Source organism: Vespula vulgaris, chromosome 3 (assembly GCF_905475345.1).
Source record: "Vespula vulgaris chromosome 3, iyVesVulg1.1, whole genome shotgun sequence".
Taxonomy (NCBI): Eukaryota; Metazoa; Arthropoda; class Insecta; order Hymenoptera; family Vespidae; genus Vespula; species Vespula vulgaris.
In genome coordinates, this window is record NC_066588.1 from 5,895,205 (window position 1) to 5,920,131 (window position 24,927).

The 24,927-nt window shown below is 37.2% G+C and overlaps 1 protein-coding gene across 5 annotated transcripts in view; it reads right to left on the bottom strand.

The window, feature by feature from the left end:
- LOC127062823 (teneurin-a) overlaps window positions 1-24,927 on the bottom strand; it is a 473,231-nt gene that overhangs the window by 268,359 nt on the left and 179,945 nt on the right. For 4 of the 5 annotated variants that reach the window (XM_050991642.1, XM_050991641.1, XM_050991640.1 and 1 more), the window contains exons 7-8: window positions 23,001-23,027; window positions 19,610-19,783 (exon numbers count right to left, since the gene is read on the bottom strand). In XM_050991642.1, the coding sequence (XP_050847599.1) occupies window positions 19,610-19,783; window positions 23,001-23,027 (201 nt within the window). The remainder of the gene's footprint in view (window positions 1-19,609; window positions 19,784-23,000; window positions 23,028-24,927) is intronic. The other variant, XM_050991645.1, reaches the window with a different exon arrangement.

Below are 24,927 nucleotides of genomic sequence, written 5' to 3' on the forward strand. Positions count from 1 at the left end.
AAAAGAAAAAGTGAAGTAACATCTTCGTCTCGAATCGAACTAGGCATCGATTCTCTATGAATGTGAGATGTCTCGATCGAGATGAACGAGATAGTAGAAAGAGACTAGATATCTAAGTACGTACGTGTAAAAGGAAAAGAAAAAGAAAGAGAAGAGGGTGAGTCTTATGAAAGGGGATGATTTGGTATCGCCGCGGGGGACGTCGAGCACCGCGGGGGAGGGGGGAAAGGACTTCGTAAAGCGAACTCGCTCGCAAAAGGAGTTTTCCTAGCACGTCGTTACTCGGCTTCGCGTTTCTCCGACGTTAAAAGAGAAAAAGAGAGAGAGAGTGAGAGAGAAGCAAGCGAAACGCGACTCGGCTGGCAAAGGACGAAACGTAGCTACCTACGACCAAGGCCGGAAGCCCTTCGTGATTTCCTATTAGCACAGATATTGCCACGACGAGAAGACGAAAGTAATAATTTATCCGAGCGTGTCTCTCCACGTTGGGGTTGCTAACGTCCCTTCATACCGTAGTTTTTTCGATTCCACCCTTCGACTATCTCTCTCCTTCTCTCTCTGCCTGTCTGTCTGTCTCTCTATCTCGGTCTTTCTATCCGATATATACGTATATATACACACGTGTCTCGTACATATCCGTTTTAACCGGGCCGAAGCTCAACTCAGCGGTATGCGTTCGCTCGGATCGTTGTAGCGCAAAAATAAGTGAGTGTATGATGTTGCATGGACGTAGGGGGAATTATATGGGCTGTAAGTGGAAAAGGAAAGAAAGAGAGTTGCTGCCTTGGGATGGGGTCGAATACTTTAACGCGGCTGCTCGTACAGGAGACGCGAGTTTCTCGCAGCCCTTTTTCAAAGCCATACTGCTTGCTTTATCTCTCTCTTTCTTTTTCCCTCTCTCTCTCTCTCTCTCTTGTTCTTCTCATACTACCCCTTTTCTTTTTTCTCGACCGTGTTACATCCTCTCTTTTCCTCTAACATCAACGAAAAAAGCTTGCTCGCTTCGGCCGAACGAACGAACGAACGAACGAACGAACGAACGAACGAACGAACGAACGAACGGACCGTCAACGGATGGAGTTAATCCTTCGCGCGAAAAGCAAAAGGCAGACCGAGCGTCGGACCTTCAGTTCCACGGAGCTTTGGCTCGGACGGTTAGCAACGACGAAAAAGAAAAAAAAAAGAAAGATAAAAGAAGGCCACGGACGACGGAAAGAACCTTCCCATCTGACTGTTAAATGTGTAATTTACACATTTACCTCGACAGAATGGTAACGTTCAAGAATTTCTTTTCATTTTTTCTCTTCCTTTTTTTTTCTCTTTTTACGTGTTTGATTTCCTTTTTTTTTCTTTTTCTTTATTTCTTTTATTTTTCTTTATCTTTTTTCTCTTATGCAAATAAAAAACACATTTCTCATTCTCCCTCGTGCCGACTGTAATTGTTTTTATTCATTTTTCATCCTGTTCCATTTACTTTTTTATTTATCACTCGATCCTACGATAGTAAGTTTATTTATATGATACTCTTCCGAACATTCTCTACGAAACATTCGTTCGTTCGTTTTGTTTCAACGCACGTCAAAGGTTAATTGGCATTTCCCTTGAACTCGCAAGCGAGCCTTTAATTATTTCAACGCGATCTCTTTTTTTAGTTCCTTTTCTCCCTTTCTTTTTTTTCTTTTTCTTTTTCTTTTCTCCCTTTCTTTTTTCATTTTATTTCAGATCTCCAGTTTCGTCGTATAGCGAACGAACTACGTCGGTCGCTCGTTTAACGTGGAAAAATATGTATCTAGATCTTCGATGGTACTTTGAAAAAAAAAGAATGAAGAAAAAAACATGAGAAAGGAAGGAAGATAAAGCGCGACGATAGTACCAGAACAGAACTTCGTTCGACCTCGTTCGCTTTGTTCACTTACAAAGGTTAAAATCTGTGCTGCAACGAGCGAGTCTTGTTGCATATTAAAATACACACCGGACGAGCCTTCTCCACTAAATATATATATATATATATATATATATATATATATACAGTATACATATATAGCACCTATATATAGATATATACCTCTATACATACCTTTTATGTACGATGTAGAGCGTACACAAATATCGATCCGATGTCGTCGTGTTTGCAGGTCGAGTTCAATCTTTCTTCTACATGAATTTAATATTCGCATATATACACACAAATCATAAAAACAAAGTTATTTTTTTAGAATCGAAGTCCAACCACTGTTTGAGATGTTCCCTAATCGAATCTATCATTTTACTTTGCAAGTTTATTTCTTTGAATTTTATCGTCTCCTTGCGGTTGATGTGGTGAGAAGAAAAATATGAAAAACAAATCAAAATAGTGAAATTATAGTATAATATTTCTACATTTCTTCGAAAAATTAATACCGTGAAAATGCACTGAGAAATGAGTAATGTTTCTTGCATAAACGAAGTCTAGGTTAATTAACGTCGTTCGAAATAAACGGCATTCGTATCGATGTCTCGAAATGATACGAAAGTTATGAAAGAGACGAGAGAGAGAGAGAGAGAAATAGAGAGAGAGAGAGAGAGAGAGAGAGAGAGAGAGAGAGAGAGAGATAAATTTCGCGAGCGAGTTAATAAGAGGAACAGAGTTATAATGATTATTATTATTACATCGTGCTCTGTTCGTCAAACGGGACGCAGCACGTCAACGTGTGCGTCTTAGACGAGTCATGGATCTTGTTGGCTGACTAAACTCGAGCAAGATGTAAATCCCATTAGCGAAACTTGACGCGACTATCTCGTTCGAGTGTCTCCGCAAGGCGTAAATCAAAATTCGACGTGAGAACAAGGTAGAAATGTTGACGGTTGAGAATACAAACTATAATTGTTCTGCTGTTAATTAATAGGAATCGATCTCGATGATGTTGTCATAACATTGTAATAAAAAAATTAATTGTAACAGATAATTTGCAATTTGTTAGAAAATAAGAGAAAAAGTAAAAAAAAAAAGAAAAGAAAAGAAAAGAAAAGAAATTTTTAATAGTATCGGCTTAACGAAACAAGGAAAAAATTCTATTTATCACGCCTTAAAGAATTATATAATTTTTGATAAAGAAAATTAATGAAATAATGAAAGTGGAAGGAAGATGAATATCTCAAGTGATTGTGTCTACATCTTGAAACATAGATGTTTCCGAAGACGACAACCAAAATCCCGCGGTTGTGGCTGCCATGTCTTCTGATGGTACGCCATGCAAACATTCAGTAACCCGATGCCGGATGCGTCGTGTTTGCGGAGACGGCTCGTCTTTATACTCTCTCACCGATTAACTTTCAAATATAATACGTGCACACTCATCTTCCCACTCGCTTACGGTTTAATTAGTTACCCTGTCCAATGTAATTGCACGAAAGTCTTTGAGAAAGGCCGTAAAGCTCGTATCACGTAATACGTAATACGCATAGAACAAACAGAAATATATCTAAGCACTTATATTGAAATTTCCTTCGTGATCGATTAAAATATTCGTTTCGTTATAATCTATCAGATGATATTTTATTAAGTAACGCAAAAGAATGATATTGGTAGTATCGTGTGAAATCGTAAAAACATTTCCGAGTATTTCCACAATTGAGAATTTTCCAAGAAGAAGGTAGAGTTTCCTTGAGAGCCATGAATATCCAGCCATTTCCCTGTTGGAGCTTAACGCGACCGAACGTAGAACGTTCATGAATTTCGAGATTTCTTCGTTCGAAAATATTCATTAAACGGTAGAACGTGAGACGAAAGAGAGATGGAAAATGATTTCACTAGCGTTACTAGAAGAGGAAGAAGAAGAAGAAGAAGAAGAGGAGGAAGAAGAAGAGGAAGAAGAAGAAGAAGAAGAAGAAGAAGAAGGAGGAGAAAGTAAAAGAGAAAATGACCAGAGGCGTCGTCGACGGTAATCTTCACGGGAGACACTCAAGGGAGCTAGTAGAAGGTCCTTGCCTTGCAGAAAAGTGCCGATATCTTATTCCAAGATGAGCATAAGAAATAATCTTCTATGCATAGCTCGATTTCAGCGGTGTCGTTGTGTTTAGCTTTCGGCCGTCGGGAGTGGCAAAGACGCGTGGCATCGTCATTACATTTTAACTAGTCGAATAGTGGTTTAACGAAGGAAACCTAGCGTGATATCACACAAACACACACACACACACATATTCGAGACTCCACGTTAGTCTTTTAGTAGAAGCAACCACCTTTCACGTATTCCCAGGTGAGTAGTCGTTTCTCTCCATGCAGCTTCCACCACCCTTTCCTCATCTTGAAAATCGAAAATCGTAGTCCTACCTCCTTCTCCATCTCCTTCTCTTTCTCCTTTCATCGTCTGCTTCTACTCTCCTTCTCTTTCTCTCTTATCCACCATACTCTCGACTTTTTGATTAACCTATGCATACTTGAAATCGCCCTGGCACGATTTCCCAAGCATGAAAGTTTAAACGCTCTTTCACCAAGCAACCTCCTTGAAAGTAAGAAGAGAACCATACAACCCCCTCGTTGACGACGTTTCTTTCTTTCTTTCTTTCTTTCTTTCTTTCTTTCTTTCTTTCTTTATTTCTGTATTTCGATTACTTTTTCCACATTACTTTTTCTTTCTCCTTTTAGACTATATATCCGATAATATCGAATTCATCGATTGTTACGAAGGGATATCGAAGAGATTATTAGATTCCCTAGAAAATTATTACTACGATCGTTAGAATCAAAGAAGGTGCGTCAATGATCCTAACGTTGCCAAAAGATTTTGGATTGGAGCCCGATAATATTCTATATTGTTCCTCGTTCTAATATTCTCTTTGAATTGTACATTATAAATAGGATAATGGAACTATCACAAAAGAACGATGAACATTATCAAAGCTTTCGAAGGTTATTATCCAAAGTGTAACTTGGCACGTATCGTCAAAATCACGAGAGATTCGGTCGAGTCGCCTACGGTTACGGGCACGCGAACTTTCACTCGAGAATCTCTCGACGAAAGATATAACGACGCTTCGCATTCCTCGGATAACTTCCTGCTGCTCAGATTCCACGTGATGGATGTGTATAGCCATACATAAATATGTGCTGGGTATACATATAGCTACGTGGTGTATATATGTCTATGCGTGTGCTTGTGTATATAAGTAGAGAAATAAATTATCCACGTAAGAAAGAGAAGAGTCGAACGTCAAAGGGCAATCTAATGTCTCAATTATTTCCAAGAAACTCTGATGCCACGAATATTTCTACTAATTATATCGATGTATTTTTATCTCTCTCTTTATTCCCCTCTTTCACCCTCTATAACGTTCCCTTTCTTTCTCTCTCAGAGTCACCCTTCTATATGTGCGATATATAGGAATTTTCCAGAATGTGGATAACGGCTTGGGGGGACTGTCTCCGGAAATAATATGAAGAGACGATGGCGAAAAGAGAGAAAGAGAGATGGATAGATAGATAGATAGATAGATAGATAGATAGAGACTGGTCTCTGCTAAGGGAGAGGAAGAGAAAAGGAAACGGAACGGGCGCGAAGGGGACAATTTGCTGAGAATTTCAAGAACGCAACACCTTGATCGGCTCGAAATGAAATAAGCCAACGAATATTAATTCAGGGGATACGCAGCAGACAAGGGAGAGTGGGTCGTTCGATAGAGGCTACACCTATATGCTTTTATAGCACGAGAAAAGGGAAAGTTCGGGGATTGAAAATTGGAAATTTTCTCAATTTTTTTTCCCTTTTTCCCCCTTTTTTTCCCCTATTTTTTTTCTTTCTTTCAGCCAAGCACACGTATCTACTTTTCCATTAACACGTTTAATTACTAATGACTTTTTCTTGTAGCATCCGCACACGATTATCTTCTCGTTCCCCGACGTTATCTTTGAAGTAATTTATTAATGAACTCGTAACTCGGTTAAAAAAAAATGAATGTATGAGAAAGAGAGAAAAAGAGAGGGAGAGAGAGAGAGAGAAAGAAAGAGAGAGAAATGTGTTATCTCGTCCGAGAAATTTACTTAACTACGTTGAAACTTAAACTTTTTTTACACGAACATAACATATACTTTAGATCATGTGCTTTTTCCTTGACGGTCGACATAAATTTCTAACTATACATATATAAAAGCAAATATTATAGAGAGAGCGAGCCGATCGTCGCGTAGCCCTTAATTGCGCATGGGCACATTATACCCTCTCTCTCCCTTTCTCTCTCTCTTTCTCTCTCTCTTTCTCTCTCTGTAAGTATGGGTGCGCACGCGCACGTGTACATACGTACAGGTCACTATTATCTGAATACGCGATGTGGTCACGCCAGCACCACCTCTGGGATTCTGACGGGTCCCGCATGCAACTTATGATCGTTACTAACGGAACATTACGTAAGCTCGCGATAAGCGCATAATAGTTCATTCTAATCGTTATTTAAAACGCGCCCGACCCTGCACCACCCTACCACTGGACCTGTTAACTCCTCTGTAATCTTCCTGGAACACGTTACTAATTGTATTAGCTTCATCGTTTGCACCTGAACAAGTTTTATATCTTTCATATAGAAAGATTGATAGTTAATTAAAAGATTTTTTTCTTATTTTTTTTTCCTTTTTTTCCATATATGTATATACACAATTGTTCTATTCATATACGTTTTCTTTTTGTTCCAATCTTCTAGATCGAGATCTCTTTTTTTATATTTTTTTCTTACATTTTGAGATTATGATTTTCCGAAAGAAAAAAACAAGGAGATACAGAGAGAGAGAGAGAGAGAGAGAGAGAGAGAGATGGAGAGAGAGAAAGAGAAAAGGACAGAATTAAATTAGAAATTCGTTTTCTTCGGTGATATCGACGCAACTCTGACGCGGTTAATAATAAACGACGAAGAACGAGGAATGCATAAATCTTAGCTAGAAAAGCATCGAGCGAGAAAGTTCAAATCTTTCGGTAAGTTTGTGTTTACCCGCTTCGACGCACAGTAGCAGCAGTAACAACAACATCACCATCACCACCACCACTATCATCTTCACGATAAAAGCGAAACGGGGAATCATCGTTTGCTTTGTATTATTCTTCGAAATTTATCCCGCGAGTAGTCTAGGAAGAGAAACTTTATTGCGTGATTCCGGCGGCCAACTAATTTCGAGAAAGTGTATTTCCATGGTACCCAAACAAAAGAGAGTATCGCAAGAAGCACCGCTCTACTGCCGATGGAGTTCTTCGAGCGGAAGAAAACGACCGGTAGCAGCAGCACCAACTATAAGGGGATTCACGGTAAGGATTCAATTATTTGCCAGTTGAATATTTATCGAGTCGACGAGAAGCTAAGGAAGAAGAAACGAGATAATATCTGTGATTCGACGAAATCCTTCGAAGAGAGAACAAAAAAAAAAGAAGAAGAAAAAAGAACAAAATAATAATAATGATAATAATAATCATTGATAATAATAATGAACAAAAGATAGAAAAAAGGAACGTTCTCTGTTCGATACGACGGCAAAACATTTTCCAAGTTCGAAGAAAAAGATATATTCGTTCGTAAAACATGCTTCTATTTATTAATCGATATATACGTATGTATCTACATATACAGACATCAAGGTAATACTAATAAGGAGAACAATTTCTTGTTTGATAAGACAATAAAATATTTTCCAACGAATATATTCCAATGTTATAAAAGTACGAAATATTTACTTGTATAAAATTTGTTTATTGATCGAATATCCTACATATAGAAAAATATATATATGTATAGGTAAATATATACGTGCGCGTATGCGTCTGTATACCATATATAATGCATATAAAGAAAAGTATGAAACGCGGAAGAGACGGAGACGTCATTACGTAAAGTAAAGTGTCGCGAGCCGTGTGGATATTACGTTTTCAAACAGAATCCGCGTGGCGTTTCGCACAGCACCGTCGACGATTCCGCAGTTGTATATACATATGGGGAGGATGAGTATGAGCAGGAGGATATTGCGAGAACCGAATTTATTTTCTCCCTTGGAAATCGTTGTCGCGTATCTATACCTCGAATGTCAGTGAGAGCGGATATCTCCTATCGAAATTGGATTGGTCGACGTGACTTTTGTAGCTCGTTGCACATTGACCGCGTGACGTAGCGAAAGGGACCTTTCCTGCCGCATACACATTTTAAATTATGACCTCGTCATGCTGCTGTTACTGCTTCTACTGCTACTACTTTTACTGCTGCTGTTGGTGCTGATACTGGTGTTGGTGCTGGTGCTGCTGCGTCAGTGGCCTAGATTCGACAGCATTGTTGTGATAGAAATAGCGCATGGTGAAAGTTTTCTCTCCGTTTAACTGAATTTCCTTTTCTGCGTTCTTGTATTTTTCCGTCCTATTTTACGATGAAATATGTCAACGTGTGGTATATTGAAGATACAACATGTGACAAGTTAATGATGAAATATAAAATTCATTTATTCATTTTGTAATAATAATTAAACGTAATGAATATACAATATTTATCAGAATTACTTTTAGTGGTTTTATTTTTTATGAATGATCATAGCAATGAGATAATCGACATTATTGACTGATCACATATGTATATATATATATATATATATATATATATATATATATATATACACATATGTATTAAAACTACTGATGTATATACTTCGTTAGTTTTCAATATAGAATAGAAACAAAATGAAAATGTGATTGAATGGAAAGGAAAGCTCTATTATTTCTATAACATGTAAGTGTATATGCATTGGATCACTAAGTTTCTCTTTTTATCGAAGATGAATATTGCATTATGTATTTATGATTGACGCACTGGGAATGATCATAAACATTACATAAACATTGTATTGAACTTCAACTTGAACGATGAGTCCTTCAAATACGTGAAATGAAATGCACACTTTCCCAGGAGTTTCTCTCGATCGAGTCTAAAAATAATTCAACTTGCTTGCTTGCAATGATGGTAGTAGTAATGGTGACGGTATTGTGAACGAATAATAATAACGCGGAGGCCTTGGAAAACCTTTTCAATCGGGGGTTAAATGGGATAAATCGCGAGCGCTTTCCTTTCAACGACGCTTCCTGCCGTTCGCTATTTCGCGTCGCATTACGGTGCGCATAATAATGCTCATTGAATCGTTCCGCAATCCACTTACATGAAACACTGCTTTTCCAAGGAAGGAAAATTCGATTTACAGAAGTTTAATAGGATCGCGCACGACTTAATACCCGTCGCAAGTTTCCTCGGACGGTAGTCTCCTTTTCTCTCTCTCTCTCTCTCTCTCTCTCTCTCTCTTTCTCTCTTTCTCTCTTTCTCTCTCCTTTACTTACTTTCGCTTCCTCATTCTCCGACCACAACTTTTCTCTCTTCTCTTTCTCTCTCTTTTTATCTCTACCGAGCTGCGTGCAAATTGCTATCCTTCGCGATGCCCACGCCTCCGTATTTTCAAACTAAACTTTTAAGCACCATTATTTATCTAAGAACGTAACAAAGAAAGATACGGATCCGTGCATCTTAATACAATATATCGTATATGGAATAACATGGAATAACGTTGGAATAAAGTACATGGATAAAAAAGAAAAAGAGAAGGAAAAAGGAAAAATTAAGTATGTAAGTATAATAAATAACCTGTAGAAACGTAATTTGATTGTTTTTTTTTTAACATTTTTTATTTTTCTTAAAAACTTTCTCTTTCTCTCTCTCTCTCTCCCCGTTTTTTTTCTTTCATTTTGAGAACAAGTACTACGTGGGTGATCTTAGCAACGTTGGTCTTTGTCTGGCCTTGTTCCATCACTCCTCCCATTCTCTCCTTTCTTGTCCCGAATTCCACCTTCGGCTTTCCTGATCTCAAATTAATTACGTGACAAACAGTTTCTTACCCTCCCAACGGCGATGTCTCGCACCTTCTTATTGCTCCCTCGTCAGGGCTCGTCCCTGGAATTCGGTTGGTCCTATTAAGTACACCAAAGTCACGGGACAATGGAGATAAGACGATTGCGTTTGGGCGAAGTTGTGTCTAGGGACTGTTCGAAGGAAAGCTTCTAGCTACGCTTAGAGCGATTAGACGATCTTATACGTAAACGAGAAATCATTTCTTTTTTTTTCCTTAGGTATTCTCGAGGAAATTAATTATTTCAAACAAAAAAAAGAAAAAAGAAAAGAAAAAGATAAGAGATAGAGTTGTTGAACGAACTTAAATTTCGTTTTTCATTTTTCTTTTCGATCTTGAAATTTGCCTAACTTGACGGGATTTTGATTGCAAACTATTCTTTATCTTTATCTCTCTTTTTCTTTTGGTTCGCTACTGTAGTAGGCGAGACGCGTTCAAGCCATAGCTAATCATCCTCGTGCAGAGATATTATTGGAAAAAATATATCAGCCCCATAAAGAAACCTGGTGGAAAGATTTAAGCTGAAAATTGCTTTCAACCGATAAGTGGCTCTGTCTTTTTTCCTCTCTTCCCTTTTCTCTTACTTTCGACCAGCACGTTTTAATATTTTTTCACGAGCTAAGACTATCGATTCGAGTCGCGTGAATTCGATAATCGCGTAATGTGTTTCGTGCATTAACTTTCTTTCTTTCTTTCTCTTTCTCTTTTTCTCTTTCTCTGTTTCTCTCTTCGGTATTAATCGTGTCTCGCACTTTTTTGCATTCTCCGACATTTATTAGTTTTCCAGTCGTCGTCGTGTCGTATTTTTGCCACCCTTCGCACAGTTTTCCATCGGATGATCGTATCCCTTCGTGTTTAATATCAACGAAGACGACGTCGTTTTAATGGCTTTCTTTTCACGATATCCATTTATTCGAATGAATCATCGACCAAGAATCTCATATCGAACGATGCAAATAGAGATATTTTATATGCAATTTTATTTTCGTGGTTTCGTGGAAAATGAAGTTTATAATAAGTATTCGGCGCATATGCCTACGTTATATATTTTTACGAAATTTAATTGTAATATTAAATTAAACCTTAGTATGTTGTAATACTGGTAACCATACGAGTCTACATTTAAGATCATAATATTTTTTATTTTAAGAAATCGTGGCAGGTAAAGTTTTAAAGGAAAGTTACATCAGATATTTCTTAATCTGCATACATCAAGATCCGAAGAAGTCATCGAAATCGTTGCATGAAATTTCTTCCTCGTTCGGCATTCGGCGTGACTTCGTGACACCTGGCACAGAAGCTTAGCTAGCTGGCTAGCTAGCTAGCTAGCAGGTATACTTTGGCGAACGTCTTATAAATTTTCAGGGTTGGCACGCCGCTACAAGTCGGCCGCCGGCCACGATAAGTATTTCGAATGTCGACGAAGAATAGAAGGGGAAAGAGAGAGAGAGAGAGAGAGAGAGAGAGAGAGAGAGAGAGAGGACGAGGCAGTGCTATTGTTGTCTCGATGATAAGATCTCGCGCTAAATCCAAGCCTTGCTAGGCACTACGAGGACAGTTTGAGTTATGCCGGTTGGTACCACAATGGTGGAGGGTAAGAGGAAGGGTAGAGCAAGGGCAACGGAGTTCAGGATTTATAGGAAGTGGCGCATCACGCGAAACAGAGTAAAAGAGAGAAGGAGGGAGAAAGAGAATCTTGCTTAAGCCTACCGAGAATTATTTCTGAAATGCGCTTCTCTTATCGCAGCACACTTTTCTACAAATACCGAGCAGAATTCGTAATACCAGTCACTTATAGTTACTCACCAATCTTTATTACTTTTCTTCTTGCTGATTACAAAATCGAGAGAGAGAGAAATTTCTACAGAGAACATGAAAGGACATTCTCGAGTATCTATCGACTACTCGGTTGATTAAAAAACGATTAGCAAGCGAATCACGATGGTGGTAATTAGCGAGCTAGTCGGCCAAGTCCGATTAGCCACTTGATAGAGCATAAAAGGTTTTGAAATCATTTTTGCAGAGAGAAAACCGCGAGTAGTCGTTATTGCTGTGCTAGCTTCCCTTTACGTGCTAATGGCTAATCGATGAATCGAATCGGATGCACTCCTATCTGTTTCCTGAGAATCCAGTATTTATTGTTCGCTATAACTCTTATTAGAATAATAATGAATAAAGGATGTAAATACATAAAGAGGAAGAAAAGCTGTAGCATTAACAATCCTTATCGTACGGTACCTCTTAATATTTCGAACTGGAGTGCGTAGTTTACGAAAATATTTTCGTTTAAAGGAGAATGAAGAAGAAAATAGTATAAACCGGAATAATCAGAGGTAAGTAGTATTAGAAACTAGCTCGGAAGCATGCGTTGGAGAATATATCCCGTTGGAGGATTAGCCAGTTTAATGCAAAGTAAGCTGTTGGACGCTATGGAAGTTTATTCGTTTGCTCGAAAATATTAAGTGGCTTTTGCGAGAAACGTGTGCGTGAGAACCTTCTGTTTATTTGCGTTCCCAGTATTCGTTGGTTAGTTTATAAAAGCAAAATCAAAGTGTCCGCCATCGACACGATACCACGTCGTAACGCTCATCCTCCCACTATCCTTCTCACTCTCCTATTTCTCTTTCAATCCCCGTTGACCGCTCCCGGGCACGTTTGTTCGCCCCCCGAAAACGCACAATAATCGCGATAACGAGCGATCGAGTAACGACGATGCTGACATTTTTGATCCCATCCCCAATTGCTCGTTTTCTCTCTCTCTCTCTCTCTCCCGCTTTCGCTTTGCAGACAGACGGAAAATCGGACGGTCGATGACTTCTGCCGCGTTACGTTCATCGCAGTTAAATAATAAAAACGGCCGGCGGGCTTTCCCCACGGATGGTCGCGCTGTAAATTCGCACGGAGTAATTTGTAATCGATAGCCCGAGCAGCACGCGCCTCGTTTTTCCATTTTAACGGACGCACGTAAACAGATCGTGCGTGATCCTGCGAAACGGAAACACGCTCGATGATCCAACTTTTCTCTTTCTCGCTTTCTGTTTGTCTATCCTTTTCTCTTTGCGTATGTGTCTGTGTCATTTTTTTTTCTTTTTTTCCTTTTTCTCTTTTTTTTCTCTTTTCTTTTCTCTCTCTTTTATTTCTTTCTTTCTTTTTTTTTTTTTTTTTTAATATATCGACCTCCAGAGTCGTCATTTTCTTGTCGACTTCATTAACGCCGATGCCATTAATTAATTTACGCTTAATCGTAATACCGTTTACATTCCTTCATTTTGCCTCCCTTAGGCTCGACATAAATCGAGCGGAATAAAGGCAACCTATAAGAATGAACCCTGGTACGACCCTACGCTTACACTGTAATCTTAAGAACGAAAGAGAGAGAGATTGTATAGAGGTCGAAATTGATATTAGATCGGCTAATTGTATCAACGTTAATCCAACGAAAATCATTTAACGTGTTTCGTATTTGGTACGAATAAAGGCGACAGATAACATGACCGAGGATAAGAATCAATGCAATGAATAATATGAAATAACTTTGTTATCCTCGAAACGTGATAGTTTTGAGATATTTGATTTTCATTGTTTCAACAGAAAGAGAGAGAGAGAGAGAAACAAAAGATACGATTTATATTCACGATTGTCTTTTTCTCTCTTTCTCTACTATTCGACATATATTATTTCATCGTATATTTATTTTTACATTCACAGGATTAAACCGTTAATGATAATTATTATTTTCCTTTCAATCTAAAGCAATGATTTACATTTACTAACTTCCCTTGTACCGTGAAACAACGAACTTTAAATATCTGATAGCGCAAGGTAGTAAAGCGAGCAATTTTGAAAATCGTTCGAATTGTGGCTTATTAAATCTTCGACGAGGAACGTTAATACATCGCTTTCTCGATAACTCCGAGCATCGACATAGTCATAGAGAATGAAAACGAGAAGGATAGATATATTATACTATCTAGGTACGACGAGAGAGAGAGAGAGAGAGAGAGAGGAATAATTGACTCGTACTACTGTAACCTAGACGACGATATGTAAACGGCGCTCCAGGAGGATGAATATGCAAGAAAATCTCCATGACGATAGAGTTACGTTTTACTTTACGAACGACTATCAGTGCCCATCGTATTCGTTCATGAATATTCCGGGCGATACCGTTTGACGCGAAACACTTTGCTCGAAACGCGTTTTGACCTTTCGCTCCTCCTAACATCGTCACTCTCGAAGGATCTCGGTCTCTTTTAGTCGTGAAAAAGAATTCAAATGTTAATTTTAAAGGGAAAATGAATCAGTTGAAAAATGTCAATGTGAAAAATGTCTTTTCCTATTTCGTTAATTATATAATTAATCCGGCTTATCGATTAAATTGTTCGAACGTGATAGATTTTTTTTTGTTGGCTAATTAAACGGTTCGAAAAAAGAAATGGATCAACATCGTTGGACAATAATTTAATATCTAAAGAAAGAGAGTCGAGTGTTTCAAGTTTATCGACTTTCGAACCATGCCAAGTTTCCAACTAAGTAGAAAGTGCCACTGGCAAAAGCAAGTAGTAGGTATCTACGCTTGGATTCGACTGTCGTCGTCGTCGTCGTCGTCGTCGTCGTCGTCGTCGTCGAGGAGACTACCTCTCTCTTCTCCTCCTTCGATACTCAACACAGGAGAAGATTTAATCGGCAATGCTATGAGGTTAGAAGCAAGCAAGAACGGGGCAAGTACGGAAGAGAGAAAGAGAGAGAGAGAGAGAGAGAGAAGAGAGAGAGAGAGAGAGAAAGTATAGAGTACAGAGTTCAGTGTATGGCATGTCGAACCGTACCCGGCTTACTCTCTAATAAGTAGCAATTAGCAAGCCAGTAATTAATATGGGTTACGACGAACGCCCACCAACCACGAAGAAATACGATCTTGAACCATTACCGAGTTCGAACTATCACCGATATTTATCTTTTGGGTTTGTTACTATCTGGAATTTCACGATATCGTTGTTCCACGTTAAAGCTTTGTAATAACTAATCGATGACTAATGACTAACGATTGAAATTTTATATTACCCAATTATATTATATTGTTTTATTTATCTAATTATCAATTATATCAATTAACAAGAGACGAGGTATCCAAAATTGTTATATTATTAAACAAGAGAAACCATTTATTTTCATTCCGTAGATTATCCTAAAATGTATAATAATGGATTAATATTTGATAGTATTTCTATTCTTTTGGAGATATTAAGAACGGAAAATTTTTATTTCATTTACCCTGTTCGATAAAATCGTCGACCATTATCGAATATTAGTGTGACGATGTCTCCGTTTCATACCCAAGAGACCAAACAAAGATATCCATCGAAGTTCTCTTTCTTTCTTCGGTCACTCTCTCTTTCGATCGATCGATCGCTATTCTCATACACTTTTTCGCTTAAGTGTAACGACCCCGTGCGCTCGTTCGTTCCTTCGTTCGTTCGTTCGTTCGTTCGTTCGTTCGTTCGTTCGTTCGTTCGTTCGTTCGCTCGCTCGCTCGCGTCTAATACGACGATTATACTAATAAAATTTCCGTCCGCTTTAGCGAACGGGCGTTGCCAACGGCGAGACATTAGTCGGGTGAAGCCGGGAAAGCCCAGAAGAAGGCAAACATTTGCCCGCCTTTCGACCCCTCCTTCCTCTTTCTTCACCTTCTCCACCTTTAGCCCTCAAACTCCGTCCCTTTCCCATCTTCCCACTCCTAGCGTGTGCAAACAACCAACGTGGCTCGGGCTCGTCCTTGTTCAGGATAGTGGAAGAACTTGCACCGCTCTACGCTTAGGCGAGTTTCAGAGAGAAGGAACAACTTTTCTTTCCAAACTATTTCTTACCAAATTGAACCCTTTCAAATCGAAATTATATTTTTGATATATCCCGTATACCGGACATAGTTCAGGATTCATTTTAAATTCAATTTTAAATTCAATTTATAAACGCCATAAGTTTCTCTTATAATTTCTTTATTTCTTTCTTTATTTTTTTTTTTTTTTTTTTTTTGTTTAATTTTCTATCGTATATATTTGAAGACAGACCTGTCGAGTCTGACCCGATATAAAATCCTGAAAATTTGATCTTCTTTATTATGAAAGCGATAAAATCTTTCGACTTGCTCGTTAATTTGAATGCGTGACGATTGATAAGTTTCAAGGATCACTGTGAACGAAGTGGACGGTATAACTTTCGCATCGTTCGAAGTTATACTCACAATTATCTCGAGGAGTGACTCGTACACAAAGTCGAACGTAAAGGCACGATGAGGGAGACACGGACGGTGAATATTCGCGTGCTCTCTTCGCGAACTTTGCAAGAACTACGGACGACCACTTGAACTTACACCGGAGTTATAGGGTGTCATTAAGCGACTCACCTTACTCACGATCTATATACTCACGATTCTTGGATTATTCTAACTAACTCGCAGCTGCTTTCTTATTCATATTTTTCTTAAAGTATACACATTGTCGAGAATTTATTCTCATAATTTTGATTTATTCGTACAAAAGAAAAAGAAAAAGAAAAAAAAGAAAAGAAAAACAAAAAGAAAGGAAGCAAGATCAAGTTACGTTCTATTTTATCGACGGAAAAGATGGCCCAAAAAAATATCATTTAGTTCGAACGAAGTATACGTAATTTTATGATAATCATACTATACCAGTAGAAAATGTTTCTTACAATCTCTTTATCGAACGCAGCCCTCAGTAGTTTCCACGAGGGACAAAAACAGTTTGTTCTAATTTTGGAGATACGCAAAGATACCTTAAATTTAAACACCCTAGATGATAATAACCTTTTCTACGTGAGAGATTCTCCCGAGTGTGCAATGAATTCCTTTCTCTTTTCTCGCAAAGTGATCGTTTAAGCTAAACCAAGGAGCACAGTATTACCTATATACATACTCACACACATACACATAAGATTCTCTTTTCTCTCATAACCGTTGTTGTTCGAAAAATTGCGGTTTATGCTATGCCCGCGTACTCGACTCTACGAGTAACAAACGTCGAGAGTGATACGAGCTCTTACGAAAATTCATATCTCGTCCTTCCACTATCCACTTTTACCACTACCATTATAGACACGAAGCGTCTTCACCGACGACTACTACGACGACAACGACGACGACGACGAAGATGACGACGACGAGGAGGACGACGACGACGACGACGACGACGACGACGACGACGACGACGACGATGGGAATTTATGCGAAATCGAGTTACTACGCCGATTCCATCTACTCCGATTCCCTTTCGACGTAATAAAACTTCTCTCGACTTCCTCTTTCTCTCTCTCTTTCTCTTTCTTTCTCTTTCCGTTGCGAATATTCTTAGGGAATCGTTCTTTATGACTTTCTTTTTAACATTCAATCGATGTCGTTTCAACTTTGTGTATATGTATCAATGAGAAGTAAAAAATCCAAAGATATCGCGAATAATATCACACATACAAATTTGAAATATATTATAATTAGTATAAATTTATGAATCAATTTATCTTACGATTTTTCAAATGTTGATATAAATATTGGTTATTGGTAGCTATAATAACAATGGTAGTAATAACAATAATAATAATGATAATAATAATAGTAATAATAATAATAAAAATGCTTTTAAAAGATTAATCTACAAAATAAGAGAAAGAGAAAGAGAGATAGAGGGAAGGAGAAAGCTTCGTCTGAGGATTATCCTCGCGTTCGATTGAAAATATCTCCCGACAAACGACGTTTGGCAATGCAGAGTAATAACTTTGATGCAGTACATACATGCACACACACATAAATACGTAAGTACGTACGTTGCGAAAGAACGATTTTATTAAACGATACGACGATCACGTTATCATTTCTCATAGCCTTTTTTAACAAGAAAAAAAAGAATAGAAAAAGAAGGGAAACAGAAAAAAAGACACAGAAATTATTTCCTCATTTTATTTTCGTGTAGTTTTATTGACGTATATTAAAGTATCACTTTCAACGACAAAAATGATTACATATGAGATGCAAAAAAAAAGAACAACAAACAGACAAATAAAAAGAATACAATAGAAATGATGAAAAATTCGAAACGAAGTTGACCGTAGGCCTCTTTTTTATTATACGATAAAAACACACAATACGCGGGGATGGAGGCTGCTAGTCGAGCGATAAAAAGAATGCACACCAACAACATTGCATTCAATGAAACTTTGCGCTTCGTAAAACAATACGGCTTATCGAGAATGCATTACAATAAATTCACATGTAAGCAGAGTGAAGCATGCACGGCCGATATAGCCATGCAATGTGTCCCATAAAATTCGGATGATCCTGGACGGAAATGCAATGCATTCGATATTACAGAGAACGGAAAGACCGATTTTTATTCTAGACAAAATCCCGGCCGGCGCGTTTATTTCGAATAACGTATCGCAGACACAACACACAGGCACGCAACAAACACATTTGAAAGTGTGAACGCGAATCGATTCGGGCCATAGCCGAAAAGCCACCGTAACGATATTTTTTCTCGAGTAGTGGCGATCGATCGATAGAAAAATTTCCGACTTGTGATCCGATTAACTCTCGGGGTTGGAGAAGCAAAGGATAAAAAGTTATGACCTTTTTTTTGTTTTTTCTTTCACTTCTTTTTTTCCTTTTTCCTTTTTCTTCTGGGTTGTTTTTCAGACGTTACCTTCGTAAATATTTTTACATGGAGAAACTCCAATCTCTTTTCGATTCCTTTTTTTCCCTTTCTAGTTTTTTTCCTTTTATTTAAAATTTTTATTTTCCTTTCCTCCTTTCATCCCTATCGAAAATCTAGCATTCACCCGTTCCGGTGGAATGAAGCGACAAATATCTCGTTTCCTTTTCCTTTTTCTCTTTCTTTTTCTTCTTCTTTCGTCCAATTTTTGTTTTTAATTTTTCCCTTTCGGAATTTTACGAAATTCACGGAAACACGGTAAAAAGGAGGGTAAAAAGAAACCGTAATCAAGTTGTCTCACTACTACTACTACTACTACTACTACTACTACTCCTACTACTACTACTACTATTACTTCTAATACTAGTACTACTACTACTAATACTACTACTATACTGTATTCTATGAGGGGGTAGGAAAAGGAGGAGGGTGGTGAAATAACGCGAACCGATAACCGCACTTGTTAATACCCTCGCTCCCTATTATCGTAGAAGTGTTTACGACAGCAGTTAAACGCGAATCGAATGTACTATGTAAATCGTGCGCGCGAGCACATCAAATGCTCGGGAAGAGCGTTGCGGGAGCGTACAAACGACTGTTTAGTCGGCGTCGCGATACTCCAACGGTATATGTACCTAGAAATATAGAGAAACGAATATACGCCGAGTATATTTGCAATGAATTTACGGGGGCGTTAATGCATAACCCCTGCTCCACTATCCATTAGTTTAAACAGATTCCCCGCGTTACGTGGCACCAAGAGAGAACGCAGCTTCAGCACTTGGATAACCCACCCGCGAGAGAACGCGGCTGATACGCTGCGAGCAAATTAAACGTTTGTTGGCTCGAAAGCCAAACGTCGTTTCCTAACGTTACGCTCCATTGTTATCTTTTCGTCTAAAGTATTTCAATAAATATTCAATGGTTAAATTAGGAATAAACTATAATTCGTTCCGAGTTCAAGATCGGAACGTCTCTTAGTAGTAAAATAATTATTATTAAAACTCACCCGAATAAGTTTCCGACGGTATCTGATCCGTTGGTACGGTGAAATTTCCACTAGCATTTGGAGGACATCCGTTTCGAGTTTGTTGAGTACGTAGGGTGTGCGTTGCGTGTAAAGATGGACCACGAGGAGGTACTTCCGGTGGCGCTGGTTCCGGAGGAGAATCTCTTCCAGTGTCTGAAAAGAATTATCGTTCTGGTTATTGGAAATATTTTCGTTTGTTAATAACAACGAAGGGAGAATTAAAGAACGTTCGTTTGATACGTTATGATAATTCGTATTCTCGATATACGTACGTTGCAGAATCAGTAAATTATTGCAATAAAGCATTGAACATGCAGCTTCCATAAAATTTCACATTTATCGTTTCTACCCTCTCTCTCGCTCCCCCTCTCTTTCTCTCTCTCTCTCTCTATCCTGTTTATACATTCGCTCGCATTTTCACGTTCGCAATGTCCACTAATCCAGAATAATTAAACGAGACGTCGACAATCGAGAGCTTCGCAATTATTGCTGCTTTATGTAGTTCGAAGCATAACGGGGAGGGATCGATTAGACGTTATTAGAAGTGCGAGAGTGCATGAAGAATGCGCGAACGAGCGCTTTTGTAATTAGGAAATAGTCTAATTGGAGCATCGATCTCCCTCTCGTTTCAAAGCAAGGTCGCTATTATCCGAAAATAACGTGAAGTAGAATCGTACATACACATATATATGTATATATATATATATATATATATATATATATATATATAAACACAACAAATACTTATACATATTTATATACTTATGACGTTGGCATGACGCATAATATGTTCTAACATGAGAGAGCAACAATCCTCGCGAACGATGCAAGATGAAAGTACCGAGGGTAATACTTTCGCGTGTACACACACCTATGTTAATCCCGTTTTATCGCTACATCTCATGACGCAAGTAGTAATATCGATTCGCTTGAGAGAACTAGCGAGTCAGCGAATAATTAAGGATCTATTTATAATTAAAGCGAACTTCTCTCGTTGTATCAAATGCTTTCGCATTAAACATGAGATGGGTTTGGTATGGGACACGGCAACGTTATCAACAATTTTTTACTTTCATTTTTTCTTTTCCTCCCTCTTTTTTTTTTTGCTTCTTCTTCTTTACATTTTAGACAGACGCTTTCAACTAGAAATATGAGAGATAATTTTCTATATCCATTCGTTTCTTTCAATCGGAATTCTGTTGTGATTTAAAAAAAAGAATAAAAAAATAGGAAAAAACCTATAATAAGTAATATAGAAAAAAATATTTAGTAAAGAAAAATTAGATATAACCGTGCGATATAACCATATAATTATTATACCTCGTTAGAGGAGTTAGCGAACGTAATAAAAACGTGACCGCGTCTTTTTTCATTTACCGAGCTTCGCGTATAAACAAATTAGAACGTTTAAAAAGTTTTCTAACGGAATACTAAAAATTTTCCAATTCTGACCGGATCCCTGTTCTTTTTCTTTTTCTCTTCCCCTCCTCTTTCTGTCCCTTTCTCTTTCTTTTTCTCCCTTTCTCTCTCTCTCTCTCTCTCTCTCTCTCTCTCATTCTCTCTTTCCCATTCTCTCTCACCTCCATACCTTGCTGGCCCTCAGGGCTTTCCGTAGTCAAGTTACTTACAAAGTTGTTCAAACTCGTAAGGAACTCCTTCCGACGAATAATTAAAGTTACATAAACGCAAAGAGCGCAAAAGAACTGGAGCGGTCCGCTCGCATTTGCGCGCGTTTAAAGACAACGAAAGTATTTCGTCGGACGAGTTCTTTGCTCTCCCGCGGAAAACGCTTTTCTTTATAAACGAAAGAATGTGAAAAATTCGGAACGAATTATGCTTCTTCTTCACGTGCCTACTATTTCTCTTTTATGTGAATATAAACAAAAGAAAAAAATAAAGAAAAAATATGAATATTAAAAATCTCGAGTCTTAATTTTCTTACAGATGGACGAGTAGCGGAGAATTAGTTGTAATTGCGGATATGGGGTGCTATAAAATGTATATTGAACACATATGTGTGTATATCTATAGCACACATAATATACGTATGTGTATACTCATACATACACATATACATATATACATACATATATATATATATATGTATATATATACGCACACAATATATATATATATACATACACACGTATATCTATATGTATACAATTGAAGCAATACGTAACCATTAGAGGTTGTTAATGTTACAGAGCGCATTATTGTAAATCAAGGTTAACTGCAATACAGTGGTCTATCGCGCTTTCGCGAAGCTATGTAACTTGCTTGCGGTAACTCTGATGCCGGATAATGGAATTTCGGTGCTGGGTCTTGCGGATTAAAATCCATTACGGTTATAACTTACGTGAGCGTTGTAATCTCTAAGAAAATTATTCAAGAAAGCTAAAGAGACATGGTATTGACGTAATACATATGCACGCTCCGACATATTATTATTATATGAGAATAAACACAATTTTCTTCTTCGATATAACCCTTTACTTCATTATTGAGTGGCCAATTTTTTAATTTTTTTTTTTATTTATTATTAGTGTTATATCTGGTCTGTTACGTTCTATTGTTACTATGTATCGTTATATCCCAATATAGTTTTGTATTTATGTATATTTTTTAACAGTATTTGTGGATTATGTTTGTAATATGGCGTATTTGCAATGAGGAAGTTATATTGAAGTGTCAGTTCCACATATCATTATTAATACTATTATTATTATTATTATTATTATTATTATTGTTATTGTTATTGTTATTGTTATTGTTATTGTTATTGTTATTGTTATTGTTATTGTTATTGTTATTGTTATTGCTATTATTATTGTTGTTACTATTATTATTATTATGCTTGATTATGCTTGATTAAAAGAGATATAGCATGGAAAATCTTTGATATTTCATCGGATGAAATTTCGATATGGTTTTTAATACTGGTTAATGGATACGATTTGTTAATGAATATTCAATTTTGATATACCTCTCTCTCTCTCTCTCTCTCTCTCTCTCTCTCTCTCTCTTTCTCTTTCTTTCTTTTTTTCTGTTAAATTACATAAAGATAATGTATAAAATATATAGCTACATAAATTGCAAAGATAATAAACCTTTTTTAACGCGTGATTCATTATTTGACGGAAATGGAAGACAAGAAAAAACAATATATATATATATATATATATATATATATATATATATATATATACCGAATAATTCTCTCTCTCTCTCTCTCTCAATATAATTTATGCAATTTTTTTTTACAAATGCTCGACAAAGACAATGATGGAAGACAAATTAAAAGGAACACAATAGAAGAAAAACGATATAACATGGTGTATGCACGCATCACCAATTGCGATTTACATACCTGTGAAGTAAATAGGCCTGGAGAGACCTGTGCAGATCCAGAGGTGAACGTGCAGAGAGACAAAAGTGCATTAGTGCGAGTGGAAAATTCGATATGGTGCGTGCGTGCTAGATATGATCGATATGAATCCGATGAGAGATTGTGGAAATATATCGTGATGAAAATGTAAAATATTGCTATGCTTGCTGTGAATACGTCATGCAAAATTGGAATTCTTTTAGAAACGATCGTTAAATGCTTAAACGTTAATGTATCCACGTAGTGGAGACGATAATGAAGATGAAAAATGACGAATGATCGTGACTCGGATTTTACAGGTTATAACCACGAAACGATTATCAAATATTTCCTTCTAGCACGTTCATATTAACCAGGAGCAAAATGAATTGCGACGGGGATGGTACAAAAGCGCAAGGTCGATATCTACTGCAATAAGCAGTAATAATTGCTTAATTAAAGCGGACCGTGAAATGCGCAATGCGTTTCTGTCAGGTACAGCCGGGACCATCGCGTTTCTCGGACAACTTTACTCTCGAAATACATACGTACATTCGTTCTAGTTATTGAACTATTCTCTCCTCCTGTTTCCCCTACCTGAACCAACCCACTAACCCACCCGCCCACTCACCACGTAGCCTCTTGGACTCTGCAAACACCTGTAACGCTCAATTAGAAAATCGATAACCTATCTACGGACACTCCGAGGACAATTTCTACTGGTTTATCGTGAGCTTCATCGTTGGAGAGTCGACGAACGATCCATTATTTTTATCCATTTCTCTTTCGAGAGTCGATTATCGGGAGCCAATCGTAACGAATTCCTTTGGATTGCTAGAGCCATTCGAGAAGGATTCGCTTATATACCACGCGTATAAATTCATTCTGTATATATGTGTGTGTATTTTTTTTCCTTTTTTTTTTCCTGAGATCTTTTGCAAGGAAGAAGAAATTGGAAAAAAATAATTCTCGATGATCTATATATGCATATGTATAGACGGTGTGTTCATTTTAAAACTTTCAATGTAAAAATCTCAAATCGGGAAAAATGTTGAATACAAAAGTTTCACAGTTTCAAGGGGAAAATAAAAATAATCTGTGTATTTTCTACTTGTTAGACAGTTTCGAAGTTATTTAAAGGTTCACTTTTTTCCTTTTTCTTTTTTTTTCTTTTTTTAATGAAAACCCACATTATCCTTTATAGATTCTTATTCTACGAGGAAAAAGAAAAAAAAAACATGTGTACGTGACATCTTTTTTATCAGACTTCATTCTAAAAAAGAAAGATCTAATGTAACTAAAAATTTTTGTCAATTTCGTTACTTTTGAAATGTGAAGGATAGATAATAATGTGATAAAAACGAAACTTATTTAATTTTTTGATTATTATTAGATGACACGATAAAATCAATAATATATCCACTTTTTCATACGATTTCTTTATTTCCTCGAGTTATTTATATAGAAAGTTTTCAAACGAACGCGATATGTATAGAAGATCTTGAAGATAACATTAGTTTTTTTATTTTTTATAATACAATAAAACGTAAGTATATAGGAAAATTGTAGAGGTGATGATGAAATTATTTGAATTATTTTTAAATATAATATTGATGTATATCATATAATCGTTAATATCAAGCATCATAGTTCATGTATAATATTCTATAGATCGGTATATAACCGATATCGAATTACGTGGAAACGAGGTAATGAGATTCTATTGCAGTTGAAAGCTTCGTCAATCTGTACGCGAAGTATCAATTAAGCGTTATATCGTCATATTCCTGTTATGTGTATACAATCGAACTATATAAATTTCTCATTAAGCGCGAAGGGTGTATTATTCGCGTTAGAACGCCGATAGATCATTGAGTTCTGCTAAATTACATCCTACCAACAATTACAACCTAATTCTCTTGGTAGAAAT